The 13,643-nt window shown below is 42.5% G+C and overlaps 1 protein-coding gene across 1 annotated transcript in view; it reads left to right on the forward strand.

The window, feature by feature from the left end:
* Nucleotides 1-10,543, forward strand: part of si:dkey-40c11.2 (drebrin-like protein A) — a 35,067-nt gene extending 24,524 nt beyond the window's left edge. Inside the window, exons 6-17 of the mRNA XM_035165854.2 lie at nucleotides 3,397-3,540; nucleotides 3,823-3,900; nucleotides 4,035-4,186; nucleotides 4,327-4,381; nucleotides 5,980-6,054; nucleotides 6,157-6,265; nucleotides 6,415-6,945; nucleotides 7,440-7,865; nucleotides 7,975-8,073; nucleotides 8,170-8,309; nucleotides 9,232-9,283; nucleotides 9,398-10,543. Coding sequence (XP_035021745.1) covers nucleotides 3,397-3,540; nucleotides 3,823-3,900; nucleotides 4,035-4,186; nucleotides 4,327-4,381; nucleotides 5,980-6,054; nucleotides 6,157-6,265; nucleotides 6,415-6,945; nucleotides 7,440-7,865; nucleotides 7,975-8,073; nucleotides 8,170-8,309; nucleotides 9,232-9,283; nucleotides 9,398-9,534 — 1,998 coding nt within the window. The 3' untranslated portion in view covers nucleotides 9,535-10,543. The remainder of the gene's footprint in view (nucleotides 1-3,396; nucleotides 3,541-3,822; nucleotides 3,901-4,034; nucleotides 4,187-4,326; nucleotides 4,382-5,979; nucleotides 6,055-6,156; nucleotides 6,266-6,414; nucleotides 6,946-7,439; nucleotides 7,866-7,974; nucleotides 8,074-8,169; nucleotides 8,310-9,231; nucleotides 9,284-9,397) is intronic.
* The last annotated feature ends 3,100 nt before the right edge of the window (nucleotides 10,544-13,643 follow it).

Genomic DNA, 13,643 nt, shown 5'->3' on the forward strand with positions numbered 1-13,643 from the left:
CTCTTTATTTCTGTCGTCTGGTCTGCTATGCTGCAAGTCCCAGCTGGCAGCGAGGGCTTTGTCAAGGCGAGTCTGAAGCGGCAGCAGTTTTGGGTGTGTTGCATACTGTACTCTAGTGTAGCATTAAGTTATGAAAACTAAAATATGAATAGAGTGCAGATGTTACCATTGTTCTACATCTCCACTGACATAATAGCAGCTTGAAGTTCAGCCAGACGGGCGCTGTGTGTGGGTGTGGGTGTGGGTGTGTGTGTGGGTGTGGGTGTGTGTGTGGGTGGGTGGGTATGTGCGCATGTGTATCTTTAGTTATGAGGGCCAATTTTGGTTCAATACCAAAATTGAGGACGTTTTGACATTGTGAAGACATTTTGGCTGGTAAAGTAAAATGGGCTGTTTTTGGGTTAAGACTTGGTTTTAGGGTTAGGGTTAGTTTTAGGTTAGGGTTAGGCATTTGGTTGTGATGGTTAAGGTTAGGGTAAGGGGCTAAGAAAATGTGTGTGTGTGTGTGTGTGTGTGTGTGTGTGTGTGTGTGTGTGTGTGTGTGTGTGTGTGTGTGTGTGTGTGTGTGTGTGTGTGTGTGTGTGTGTGTGTGTGTGTGTGTGTACACGTGTGTACGTGTGTGCGTGTGTACGTGTGTGTACGTGCACCAGTAGAATTTGAAGTACAATCCCATGAGAAGTTTTGATTATAAGTCACCTTTAATTAATCAAATGTATTTATAAAGGTAATCGGCTGTGGCATGACATGTTTTGCTCCAGTCAGATGTTTGAGATTTGTGGTGCAACAAAGAACAGTAGTTCTCTTGTAAAATAAGGAATAAGGCAACGCATTTGGCTCAAGGCTCAAAACCCTGAAGCATCTGTCATCTGGCCTTTACACACACACACACACACACGACACACACGCACACACCCACACACTTTAGAACAGAGGCTTTAGTTTCATGTCAACCACCACCAGCCCTTCATCACGCCTCCTGTGTTGTTTCAGACAATGAGCTCTCATTACTAAAGCAAATGTCATCACTTCTCAGAAGTATAACACTCCCACTTATTAGAGCAACAGAGTTTTTAGGGGTAGAACCCTCTTGTTTTTCGCTCAGGTTTATTACCTCCGCCCCCTGTTTAGTCTGCGTTTGTCTGTTTGTTATTTAGCAGAAAACTACTCTAGTGATTCCCATGAAAGTTTGTGGAGGTAGAATCCAACAAATATTGGTGTGGATCTGAATCAGGGGGCGGAACCAGGATTTTTTTTTTTTCACTTGCTGTTGAACATTGTGAGACTTTTTCAACATTTTCATTGATCTCTTAGAGAATAATTCATGGATCTTGATGAAAGAATGTTTAGGGGACAGATGTTTATGAGTGTGTGCACCAAATACAAATCTGGATCAAGTGAATTTAAATGTGGTTTCATACATAGAATGTTGGCAGAGGTATGCACGCGACTGTGGTCTAGTTTTGTGGGGGGTTTTCTCACGGACACAGGGAGAACATGCAAACCAAATATAATTTTGGGTTTTTACATGCAAACAATGAAAATTTCCTGCAAGAATTGCATCCCTCAATCGAGACAAACTTGACCTGGGGACACTGAGAATATCCCATATATCCACCTACTGCCTCTCACAGTCTGAGCAAGTGGAGAAAGAGACTCCTCGAAGCAGTTCACTTCCAGAGCAGAGAGACAGTTTGTGCAGAATTGAGCCCAATTATAGCGAGAAAGTAACTCCCAACCTGTCACATCACCTCCTCTTCCTCCCAGAGAGTTTGCACTCATACCCACAGTGACTTTTTCTTGTCAAGGTCATCAATGCCACAATTCCTGAAAAAGATCGTGCATGCATCCTACTCGGTCAATTTTTGAGATTTTTCAATGAAGAGAACATAACGGCATGGTTATGACACCTAAATAGTGCTGTTAGCTATTACCAATAACAACAGCACAGCAATACTATGAGCTGAAATCAAAAAGCTTTCTGTTTGGCACATGTGAAGTTATCGCATTACTGCAAAACACATGTTATGAGGTTGACAGAGAGTGAGAAGAAAAGGGAAGAATAAAGAGGAAGGTAACAGATTGAGAAGAGTGTAGGGTCTTTCCTTAATGTGAAACACTTATGAGTTATATTTAAAAAAACAAGAAGGTAAAACGATTTTATTTTGAAACAGGAAAGTCTGAGGATTTGAATGCAGTAGAATGACACCCAGCCATGTTAAACAAACAGATATGAAAATAATATAAGGTGATATTCATATCAATTCATCAGTATGAGAGACGCCTGCTTAGAGCTGTCTGACCCGTGCATGCTTTTACATGAACCATCATGCATTTGGTTTCAGTATTAGTCATGCAGGTATTCATTGGGCAGTTTCTGCACCACCTCCTCTACACAATGAGTTACAGTACATGAAGATGCAGGTTGAAATCTAGTAGTTTTCTGTACTTGCACTCTGCAGAAATGAACAGCACACTGAGTCACAGTGAGCCTTTGCTGCAGATTGTTGTTCTCTCCGGCTCTGTGATTTTCCCAGTGTCCCATGGAAGCACTGCGGGCTGCTTGTCTGGTCTGGACTGTGTGTCATGCAGTTGGCAGTTAACAGCTAGAGTGATATGGATTTTACACTGTACTGACATGTATTATTGGGCACGGTGAATGCTCTGTGCAGTGTCAGTGTCAGCGGTGTCACTCAGATAAATCTGTGGTTTCCTGTTGGAGGCGGACGGGCCTGGCCCTCCTTCAACAAGCCTCGAGTGGCGCTCCGAGGAATTTATTCTCAGGTCCTGGCCACGCACAAATGTAGAAAAACACAGATGTGAGTTCAGCCGTGTTTGACATCTGTCCCAAAGGGCAGCAGCGGAACAGTGTTTTGGTCTGTGATTGTAGAAAATGCTCTGTCAATAGTCTTGTTTTTCTCATATCTCTGAATCTCCCCCTGGCTTGACTTCCAGTTTTTGAGCAAATGTTTCTCCCTTTCCACCTTTTTTATTTTTTGCAAACACACATTCACACCCTATTTTTCTCAGTTTCACTATCTGACCCACAACTTTTCATGCCCTCCCATTGCTATCCATAAGCATCCAAACCAATGCATTCCTGTCCCAACTCTTAAACCAGGGACTGTTTTTGTTCACTCCGTCTTTATAAGTGAAGCAGTTGCACAACTGTTTGGCTCCAAGTTTGCATAACTTCAAGTCAGACCAAGAGAAAACCACCAGAGGGAATGTGTGTACTTGTGGATGGATTTCTAGTGTGTGTGTGTGTGTGTGTGTGTCTGTGTGTCTGTGTGTCTGTGTCTGTGGCCACAGTACAGCATATGAGAGTGGATTAAATTCACATCTGTCTAAGTCTACTTGTCATCTCCTTATTTTCATTGCGTGCCCTCCGTGTTTCAGGAAGCACATGTGTTCATTAGTGCGGAGAAGGCGGACGATGTGACGGAGGAGAAGATAAGAGCCGAGTTCAGCAAGACACAGGCCCAGGCTCCTGCACAGTGGGCGAGGAGAAGCTCCAGGTCTGCTGACAAGGAGGACTTAGTGGTGAGTCTCCTGAAATACTTCATCTGTCCATCAGATGGAGGCAAAGACTTAAAATACACCTTGTGAAATAGTTTAGGTGTAAATTCAGTTTTTTAGGTTACTCTTAGTAAATTTCACTTTTGCATTTACTGTTTATTCAGTCAAGCTCATGAATATGTTTTTTTTTTTTTTAATATGGCATTTAAAAAAGGTTTTACTTACTGAAAATGATACAATATGATAGAGTGACATAAAATGCACCATTGGAAAGTTTGAGAATTGTTGTCTCCATTTTTATTACAGGGTACAAACTACAGAAAAACTAATGCTGCAATGGAGATGAGACTAATAAACAGAGACTCCTTCTGGGCACGTGCAGAGGTATGCCTCATTTGGCCACATTTGATTGGCTAAAATGTGCAGGAAATGTTTAAAGAGAGACATACTTTCATTTGAAAAAGAAATGGAAGTCTACTATAGTCTATAGTCTCACATTGTGCCCCTGTGTGTGTCAGCGTGAAGAGGAAGTGAGGAAAGATGAGGAGAGGAGACGAGCAGTGGAGGAGAGACGGCGCCTTGAAAAAGAGAGAGTTCTAAAGGAGCGAAGGGATGCAGACGAGAGAGACAGAAAGATGAACGAGAAACTACAGATGATCGAGGAGCAGAGGTTAGAGCCATGTCTGTCTCCTGTCAGCACTGCCCTCTAGTGGCTGTGTTTTGTATCGTGTGGATGAACAGAGAACATCCATGTGCATATGGGTGCATCACAATAACTTGTGCTATTTCATTTGCTTCTCTGTGTCACAGAAGAAAACAGGCTGAGCAAGCAGAGGAGCTGCGCAGAAAGGAGAAATTCAAATGGGTGAGTAAAGAGATGTGTTTAACTTTGCATACAAAATGATGAACAGTATGGAATTTGTCTTGTGGCAAAATCAACACTATCTCTGCTGGGCTGTGGCCTAAATGTGGTCAGACTGGTTTGAACTCATGGAAGAAGTGGACTGACCACAGGCTGTGTGAGGTCTGGCTCTAAATCTTTAATTGTCCCCGAGGACTTTAGAGCTTAAACCCTTGATCCATGTGAGGGGCACATTTGTTGAAGTGCAAAGACTAATTGATTAATTCTACATGAACAAAGGTCTTGTTCAGACCCGGTATTAACAACGTCCTGAGAGATCCGATCACAAGGGAACAGCGTAAAGTACGTGAGAGTGACCATTTGTGATTGGATCACTCAGGAAGGATACTAATACCAGGTCTGAACGGGGTCAAAGACAACAATAGACTGATTTAAATTGATATGGGGAAGTGGGTTGTGTACCAATTAATAACTCTTTATAATGCATTGTACCGTTGATAAGAATATAACCTGAAGCTAAGCAAACGTGTCACTGAATCCTTGTTTCACACTCTCAATTGTTGCTATACATACAAATAGTTCAAAATAGGAATGCATTGCAGACTTCTTTACATTTTGACATACAGTTTGCTGAATGTACAAACTTTTTAACTGTGCAACTGAAAAGATGACGTGTCTTCAGATTTTATGCCACCGAAGTCACTATGACTTCACAAAACACATTTTTGCTGGACGCAACATCTCAGGAACACATTGAGGAAATTACTTCAAATTATGTTCAAACATTCACTTGGCCTCAAAGATGAACTGGATAGATTTTGGTTGTTACATTACATTACACATTTCATTTAGCTGACGCTTTTATCAATCTATGGTTGAAGGTCAAAGGTCAAGGTTACTTCAAGAACTCCTCTAGAGAATGCTTTCTGGCACAAATGTTCACTTGGACTCACGGAATAACTGATTCGATTTCAGTGGTCAAAGGTCACAGTGACCATTAAGGTTGTACAAATGACTTTCAATGTTTTTCTTTGTGCCAGCTGTTAATAGTGGTCATCATATTTGCATAGGTTACTTATTTCCATATCACTAATTAGGGCTTAATATTGTAAGACAGGCTTTTCCTCCTTAGCTTCACTATAACTTACTTCAGGGCTGTAGGTAAAGTAAGAGCATGGGGGCAGTTTACAGGTTTAATGTCCAAATTCAAAATATGGGACCTGAATCCCTCACAACCAAAGCTGGCCCATCACATTTTATAATGATATAACTCTGCCAATGTTAAACATATTACATGCACGTAAGTTGTGCCACATTACATAGTTCCAGGTCTAAATTAAGGAGCAGAGTACACTATGTATACTGTATACGTATATATTTACCATCAACTAATTTATGTAAATTCTAAAACATAAACAAAATAAATATCCCAAAAAACAATATCTTCATCTTACATTCTACCCTTCATTTAAAAGTTTATGAAAAATAATTATCATCAAAACACTAAAGTTTCTCATAATCTTTATAATATATTAAATGAGGAATAATAAAACGTGTGTGAATATGTAAACCTGAGTGTGGTTTGGTGTCTGTACTTACAGGACGAGCAGCAGAAGGAGCATGAGGACGATATGAGGGCTCGTCTTAGAAGGAGTGAGTCTATCGAGAAAGCAGCAGTAAGTTAAGATCAGACTTCTATAACCCTGCAGATAACATTACTGTTTGATAAGTTCAGATTCCTGCTTCCATTTACCAACTGTGCATTCACTGACCTGTAGGAGGCAGCAGTGTTAGTGTCCCAGCGATCCATGAACCCTCGGGAGTTCTTCAGACAGCTGTCATCATCCTCATCGCAAAGTCCCACCAGCCCCGGATCGTCCCGCACTGGTATGTTGTCGTACGTGAGCTTAAACATGGAGAAATGCCACCGCTCGAGGATCCACATGACCTCATTGAAACTGGATGTATGATTTTCGGACCTATAATTTATTCTTTCATTTTCTCGACTACTAACAAACTTTTTTCTTTCTCTCCAGGCAAACCATTCCGACGATACCAGCGCAGCCTTACAGACACGGCGTTCATCTTCTCTAAGGCAGAGGAGAGCACGGCCTCCTCACCTCGCAGTTCCCCGCTGGTCTCCCCCTTCTCCCGGTTTCCTCCCTCGCCCATCTACCGCACCACGTCCCCCCCCAGAAGCCCCGATTTCCGCCCCGTCACCTCACCACAAAGCCCCAGAGCCCCCCTGTCACAGCCCACATCACCTTTTCGCCCCACCCCTCCACTTACAGCCCTGCCCAGTGTCCCACAAACTAACAAACAAGTGGAGGCCGCTGTTGAGCCCAAAGCTCCGTCACCTGCACAACCCTCTGCACCCCCGGCCTCCCCGAGCCTCTTGGCTTCCTTGACCTCCAGTTTAGTAAAAAACAAACCGTCACAGGCACATCCAGAGACCCTGCCTGCCTCACCCCCAAATACCCCAACGCAGCCAGGGGATTCAGCTTTCTGCTTCGAGCCTCTGCAGGTTCTAGCTGCACCTCTTCCTGACAAACCACAGCCAAACACAGGTACAGTATTAACTTCAGATCAGATTTTTGAACAAACCTGCAGAAAAAATATAACAAAATTCCCATTCAGAATGAGTCGGTGAGAAGAGGAGTCTATAACTCTGCTTATTTCGCATTTGTTCGCCAAGGACATTAATCATTTGACATAAAATAATGGTGGTTAAAATTTTTATTACAGGCTAAAATGACTTAGATGCTTTGGCCAAAAACTACTCCACATAGTCCAGACTGTGTAAAGTAGCCAAGACTTATGAATCAGAGGCTTATTATACAGAAATGACAGATTATTTTTATATTCCAGTCACAATTAAATATTCCTAAAGTAACCACACGTACTCTTAGTCATGCCAAGCTTAACTGAACTGTGCACCCAGACGGTTCAGCTTTTCTGCCTCACACACACAAAGTCCATATTCACTTTTTCAACATGTAAGCTTATGAAATGTACATTTTTCTTTTTTGTTTTAATAACAATGTAATTTGCTACTCGATAGACCTCAACAGTGCCTCTCCTGTGCACACTGAGCTGGTCTCAGACGTTGGCTACAAGGTACAGGCTGTACTGGTGGAGGAGGACGAGGAAGATGATGTGGAGGAAGAAGAGGTTACTCGACCGCAGCTTTGTGCCGTTATCACTGAGCCAGTCCAGACTGAGGTAGAGCCGGAGAAGGTAGAAGAGGATGGGAAGGAGAAGCAGGAGGAGGAGGAAGAGGACAAGGGAGAAGAAGAAGAAGAAGAAGAAGAAGAAGAAGAAGAGGAAGAGGAGGGTTTGGAACAAGAAGCTGAGTTTGCATCTCATGAGGAGTCCTTGGAGGTGATGCAGGAGGAAGATGAGGCAAAGATTGATGGAGAGGAGATTGACCAATCAGAGGACAGTCAGGCCCCTGCCAAGTTTTCAGAGAAAGAGTCAGCAGTGCCAGGTAGGCCCCTTTTTCTTATATCCTGTCATCTAGACTAAATTAACATTTAATAATATTTAAAACATCTTAACATTTTCGATGAAAAAACAAGTCACCTTCATTATTTAAGATGCTGAGCCAGGTTGTCAGGGAATCAAACACGAGAGTATCATCCTGTCGACCAACGGGATCACAAATGGAGAGGACGCACAGAAACACAACGGCATAGGTTTGGCAACATTTCAGTAAAAATACTGTGATATATTAAGACATTCTTCAAGGTATATTGGTTTGTGGCTGATGGATGTTTCTCACACTTCCTCAGAGCGATCTCTGAGTCTGTCTGACACAGAGCTCAGCTCACCGGAGCTGGCGGTGTGCTATGATCTTCATGGCACGGCAGAGGAGGAGGAGGATGGTGTCATCGAGGAGAAGGAGCAGGAGATCTCAGAAAATGGAGAAGAGGTAGTGTATCTACAGACGCGTGTTGTTCTTGTACAGTGTCTTCCACAAATATTAACTGTCCCAAAAATGTCTATGTTCCTAATTAGAATATGTGATTAATTAAAAACTGTATTCAAAGAGCACAGTTAATCACACAAACACAAGAAAGTGGGAAAAAATGTGTCTCTTTAATATATTCACATTCAAAACAATTAAATGTGTATTTAAAAACTACAGTAAAATATATTCTACTGGAAATTACATATTTTATTTATGACTTAGTCTATCCTCAGAGGAGGAGGTAATGTCTTTGTCAGTTGTTAGTTAGTTTGTTTTTCATGAGATGTTGTGGAGGGGTGGGGCATGACCCGAGGAAGAATCCATTGAATTTTAGTGCAGATCCGGATCAGGGGGCGGATCCTGGCTTTTTTTTTTTTTCACTTTCTTTAAAATTGCGAGGTCGGGTGTTCAGCAACATTTTCGTTGACATTCAGGGGACTGATATTTATGAGAGTGTGCACTTTGCTGCAGATTCAAATAAACATGCTGATACGGATCTGGTGAGATTAAGTGTGGCTTCATAAGGGGGCTGGGCTTGGCGGAGGTATGGGCTCGACTGAGTGACATTCTACTTCTTAAGTTTTTCTTACTGTCAATAAATCACACACGACCAAAATCCAACAGTGTCAGTCTGTCAATACCGTGTGACTTCTCTTCCCCGTCTCTGCTGCTCAGCCCCATAAGATGTAGATCTTGGTCACAAACATGTTTAGTTTCATGTTTAAAAAAAGGCTCAGTAATTTCCTAAATCAGTTGGTTACTGTAGTTTTCAACAAGTTCCCATGACAAGGATTTTGTTTTTGTTCTTTCCACCATGTGAATTTTGGTTAAACAAGATGAGTATTTGGTGATTACAGCCTTTCTCTGAATCCATTTTCCACAGGTTCTAACCGAGCGACAACTGTGCGTCCGCGCTCTGTTCGACTACCAAGCAGGTAGGCTGCCATTTAGGGGATAATCGGCGCGCATGTGCACACAAAGTGCCTCCACTTACAGTAATTACACTGTGATTAGCGGGTCTTCACCATGTTATCTTGTGGTTCCCACAGAGGACGAGTCTGAGATCTCCTTTGAACCCGGTGACATCATCAGGGACGTGGAGACGGTGGACAAAGCCTGGTGGAGGGGGTGGAGCAAAGACGGCCGTCAAGGACTGTTCCCTGCCAATTATGTGGAGACCATATAGACCGACAAGAGACACACCATCACACACACACACTCAGGGACACCATCTCCCCTTACGTTCGTGCATGTTTTTACCTTAATCCTCCCACTTAAACTTTGTCCTCGCATTAAGAGGAACTCTCAGTTCTGATGGGTTTTATTTTTTGAGAAAACAAAATATTCTCACAAGTATGCAGAAATTACCCAGCCTCATTTACTTGGATAAACTAGCTTTTTTCCTGGACCAAAATAACTTATTTCCTTTGAGATACAGTAGGAATGTTGGTGGGAGGGATCAGATCGTGATGACAGATGATCACAAACTTGCTTTTCCTGTAGGAAACACAATTTTTTAAAAATAGTTCTCGTTTTGATCCACACGTATAACAAGCGTTCCATTCTGCTCACTGTTTGCTTTGTGTGTTATGTTGCTTAAAGAAAAATAATGTACTGCTCTTGACTGGTACACTGTATAATCAAGATTCATGTATCAGACATCGTGTTGTAATCATCTTTTCTGTATTTCCTGAGTTATTTTCTCTGTATTTGTCACTGACAGTCTCACAGCACATTGTAATTACCCAGACCAGAGCGGCAGCATAAAACATAAAACAAGCAAAGGAAAAACAAGGCACTGTACTGACACCTGTAATTCTCTCTCACTCTTTGAAGGGGCTGTATTTTATTCATATGTTAATGTCCTTCTATACGTTTCGTGATTGTCCTAATTTCTCCTAGATCATAAGAGATTAAAACATTGTGTCGATACGCAGATGATATGAAACACAATCCTCCCGTTTTAGTTTTCTGTCACGTCTTAATACTCTGCAGTGTATATAATAATGTATAAAAAGATCTATCTTTTTCTATACTTGGCTTGTATGTTTGTATGTTGTGTGCTTGTTTGACGGTATGTATGCTCTTTGTATTTACTCCAAACTTACAAATATATAGCTTTTACAAACTCAACTGCTTTCAAATGTTTGTTTTATTGTTGGATTATATTATTCAAAGTAAACTTGATTCAATAATGTGTTTTCCTTTATTTTGCTGAACATATGCGTTGAGCCATTGAAGGGGGGGGGAGTTGTGTGAACTGCAGTGCTGTGTTTGTACCTATAGGTGGAGACATTGCCTTTTCCCGTGTGTCAGCGTGAACCTTGAGGAGGCAGAGCTCACTGAAACGAACAGATTCCTCAGGACAAAAGGCAAAATATTTTGACAGGCAGAGAGGAGGCTCATTGTGGCACACGTTTTAGAAGCGGGATATCCAGACAGTTCCAAAGCTAAAAATTGTTAATACTGCTACACCTCAAACAGGATTTTCCCCTTAGGGTGGTAATGATTGATTGAATATGACATTAATATTTCTTAACCATACACCTTTAATATTTACGGGGGTGGGGTGGGGGAAAGGTTATGCTCTTGCGGTGCCAGCTCAATAACAGTATTTGGCAGATGCGCCTCTGTTCTGAAATAGAGAGGTTAATGTCTGACATGGGGTGTCATCCGGCTTGAACTGATGCCTGTTGACAGACTTGACTAAATCTATCCAGGAGACTATTCTGTCAAGGTTCTCCCACAAGGCTAATCATCAGTGATGTGTGTGAAAAGGTGATGAGCCTCTTATGAAAGACTAATTGGGGAAGGGGAAGGAGACGAGCGTGAAAACCTCAAATGAGCAAGATTGAGAGATATAAAAAAATGTTTTAATTTGAGTTCCAAGAAGGGAAGAAGGGGGGAAACTTAAACATTGATATTATACCGACTGAGTAGACTTACGGAATTTTACGTGTGTGTGTGTGTGTGTGTGTGTGTGTGAGGAGGATAAACAGCTACAGAGAATGTGAAAGCAAACTAGTCTGGACAGTTGCGTCGCCCCCTTCTCCGGCGTTTCCGTATCCCCCACTCCCAGGGTCATCCCCACAACTCAGGAGACTTGTTGTCTCTTCAGATTAAACAGAGTGATGGGGGAGACACGGGCTAATGTGCCAATCAACCTTCACTACCCTTCCCCTCTTGTCTTTAGGCAGTTCCTCCCTCCTGTGACCCTCATCAAAAACAAAAACCCCTCGACTGGGGTGCTAAACTAACTGAGGAAACTGCCACCCACCGTCAGCCGACTCCCACCTCTCCTGACTTTCCCGTTATCTCTTATTTAACTGACAGACCCTATCTGACTGGCCGAGCTCTGACAAGTGCGCTACGGCCGAGGTGAAGTGGCAGTAGGGAAGTGCCACTCATTGTCGTATTATCAGCACAAAGGCCAAACGACAGAAACCTAATCTGACCTGGCTGCTGATGGCTGGTGGCTCGTTGGCTGGGGTCTCTGCTCTGAAGCAGATCCTGGTAACCCACCCCCCACCCCGAGATACTTGGAAGGGGAGGATAAGCACAGGCACACAATAATGCATGGGCATGGATACACACATGAAACACACATGCATGTTCACACAACCGCAGACGTGCACTATTCTTAGAACCCAACCTCCTTCTCCTTGCAGCTCCTCAACCCCCCTGCCTGTCAGTGTCTAACTAATAGTTTGCTGCAACTTTTTGTGATTAATTATGTGTTTGGGAGAGGTGTCAGTTTACGGGAGATGAAAATCTTACCGCAGCAGTAACTCCGAGCTCAGTCTTCCATCTTTACTGCGCCGTAGCTCCAGGCACCTGTGTGCAAGTGTGAGTGAATGGGACTGTTTCTTTTTGGCTCATTGTTCTGCAGGAGGAAACATGAAGGACAGGGTCACCATGTCTCTCCACACCTTACCAATTCTTGTGCCAGAAGACTGCCCCGTTGGAATTCTCCCATTCCTAAGTGCCATGAAACTTACATTCACTACCCATAATATTCTTTCGTAAAGGTTTTGGCAGCGCTGAAGAATCCAGCGGTAGTCTGAAAATACTTATAAGAAGCGCATGTTTTTCATCTCCCTTGCGGAAATAAAGATCAGTTTTTGTAAGCACCTGTAGTGCAGGGAAAATGGGTCTCATTTTCGCTTTGGCTCTTTGTTCCGCAGGGGCAACAGTTACCACAGGCAACATTTCAACCACCGGATCAAACATCACCCACCGGCAACAGAAACTCCATCGCTATAGCCTTGGTGTTGTGAATCCACCACTGATGCTTTTCTGCTTCTGAGATGATCTCAAGGCGTAGAAAACTATTATGCTTCCCCAACATAAATCAGCTTTAGCGCGGCGATAATTCCATCTAGTCTAAGTCTTGATTAAACCTTTGCTTTTAGACGTCTCTCTTGTTCTTGACACTGTCATTTTCTGTTTTCCCTTTAAAGATAATCTTCAAAACCGCTGAAGTAGATAACGCCGCGCAAGCTCCTGATGGCTCCAGCCAAGATTTTACTGTCAGCATAGAAACCGGCCCATTAACTTCTGAAGCCCTCTTTGGCAAAGCTCCCTTTCCCCTCCATCGCCATCAAAAAGCTATTTCCCTCGGCCAGTCCCACACAACCCTAACAATGAACAGAGGATTAGAACATCTCTCTGTCTTGAAGCAAAAAAAAAAAAAAGAAGAAAAAATGGATTTAAAAAAAGAAAAAATCTCATTGGTGAAGACAAGTTGGCAGCATTTCCTCCCTGGGATTTTTCCTGACATGATTCCCAAGGGGCGGTTTTTGCTTTTACGATACAATTCCTGCACTTGCGATCAGCCAACATGTGGCATTGTGATCCAATCACAGAGATTGTTTTCCCCCCTCAGTTGGTAAATGGTTAAGTCTCTCAGTCCATTGTGAAGGAATCTTCAAAGTGTCTGGGAACCACAGGGGATCATTGGTAGTTTTTAATTAATGCAACAGACCCTGTACGAATGCTTTATTTTCCTGATTCTAAAGATGAAATAGAAAAAAAAAATCATGCTTTGAATATGGCAACAGGCGCGTCCAAATCTCTTACCTCATCCTAGAGCCGTTATTCTGAACAATGAAATGCTGCTGTTTCTCTGAAAAACATGTGATTTGTATTTACTCTGCGGTGGTTCCAGAAGAAATACATCTCGCTCTGATTTAGGTTTATTGGATTTTTGCTCGCACTGATCGTTTAGGTTTCCATTGACATTAAACATGTTTTGCGAAAATGATCTTCTCTGGTCTTTGTGTCTATCATTGAATT

This window comes from Hippoglossus stenolepis, chromosome 9 (assembly GCF_022539355.2).
Source record: "Hippoglossus stenolepis isolate QCI-W04-F060 chromosome 9, HSTE1.2, whole genome shotgun sequence".
Taxonomy (NCBI): Eukaryota; Metazoa; Chordata; class Actinopteri; order Pleuronectiformes; family Pleuronectidae; genus Hippoglossus; species Hippoglossus stenolepis.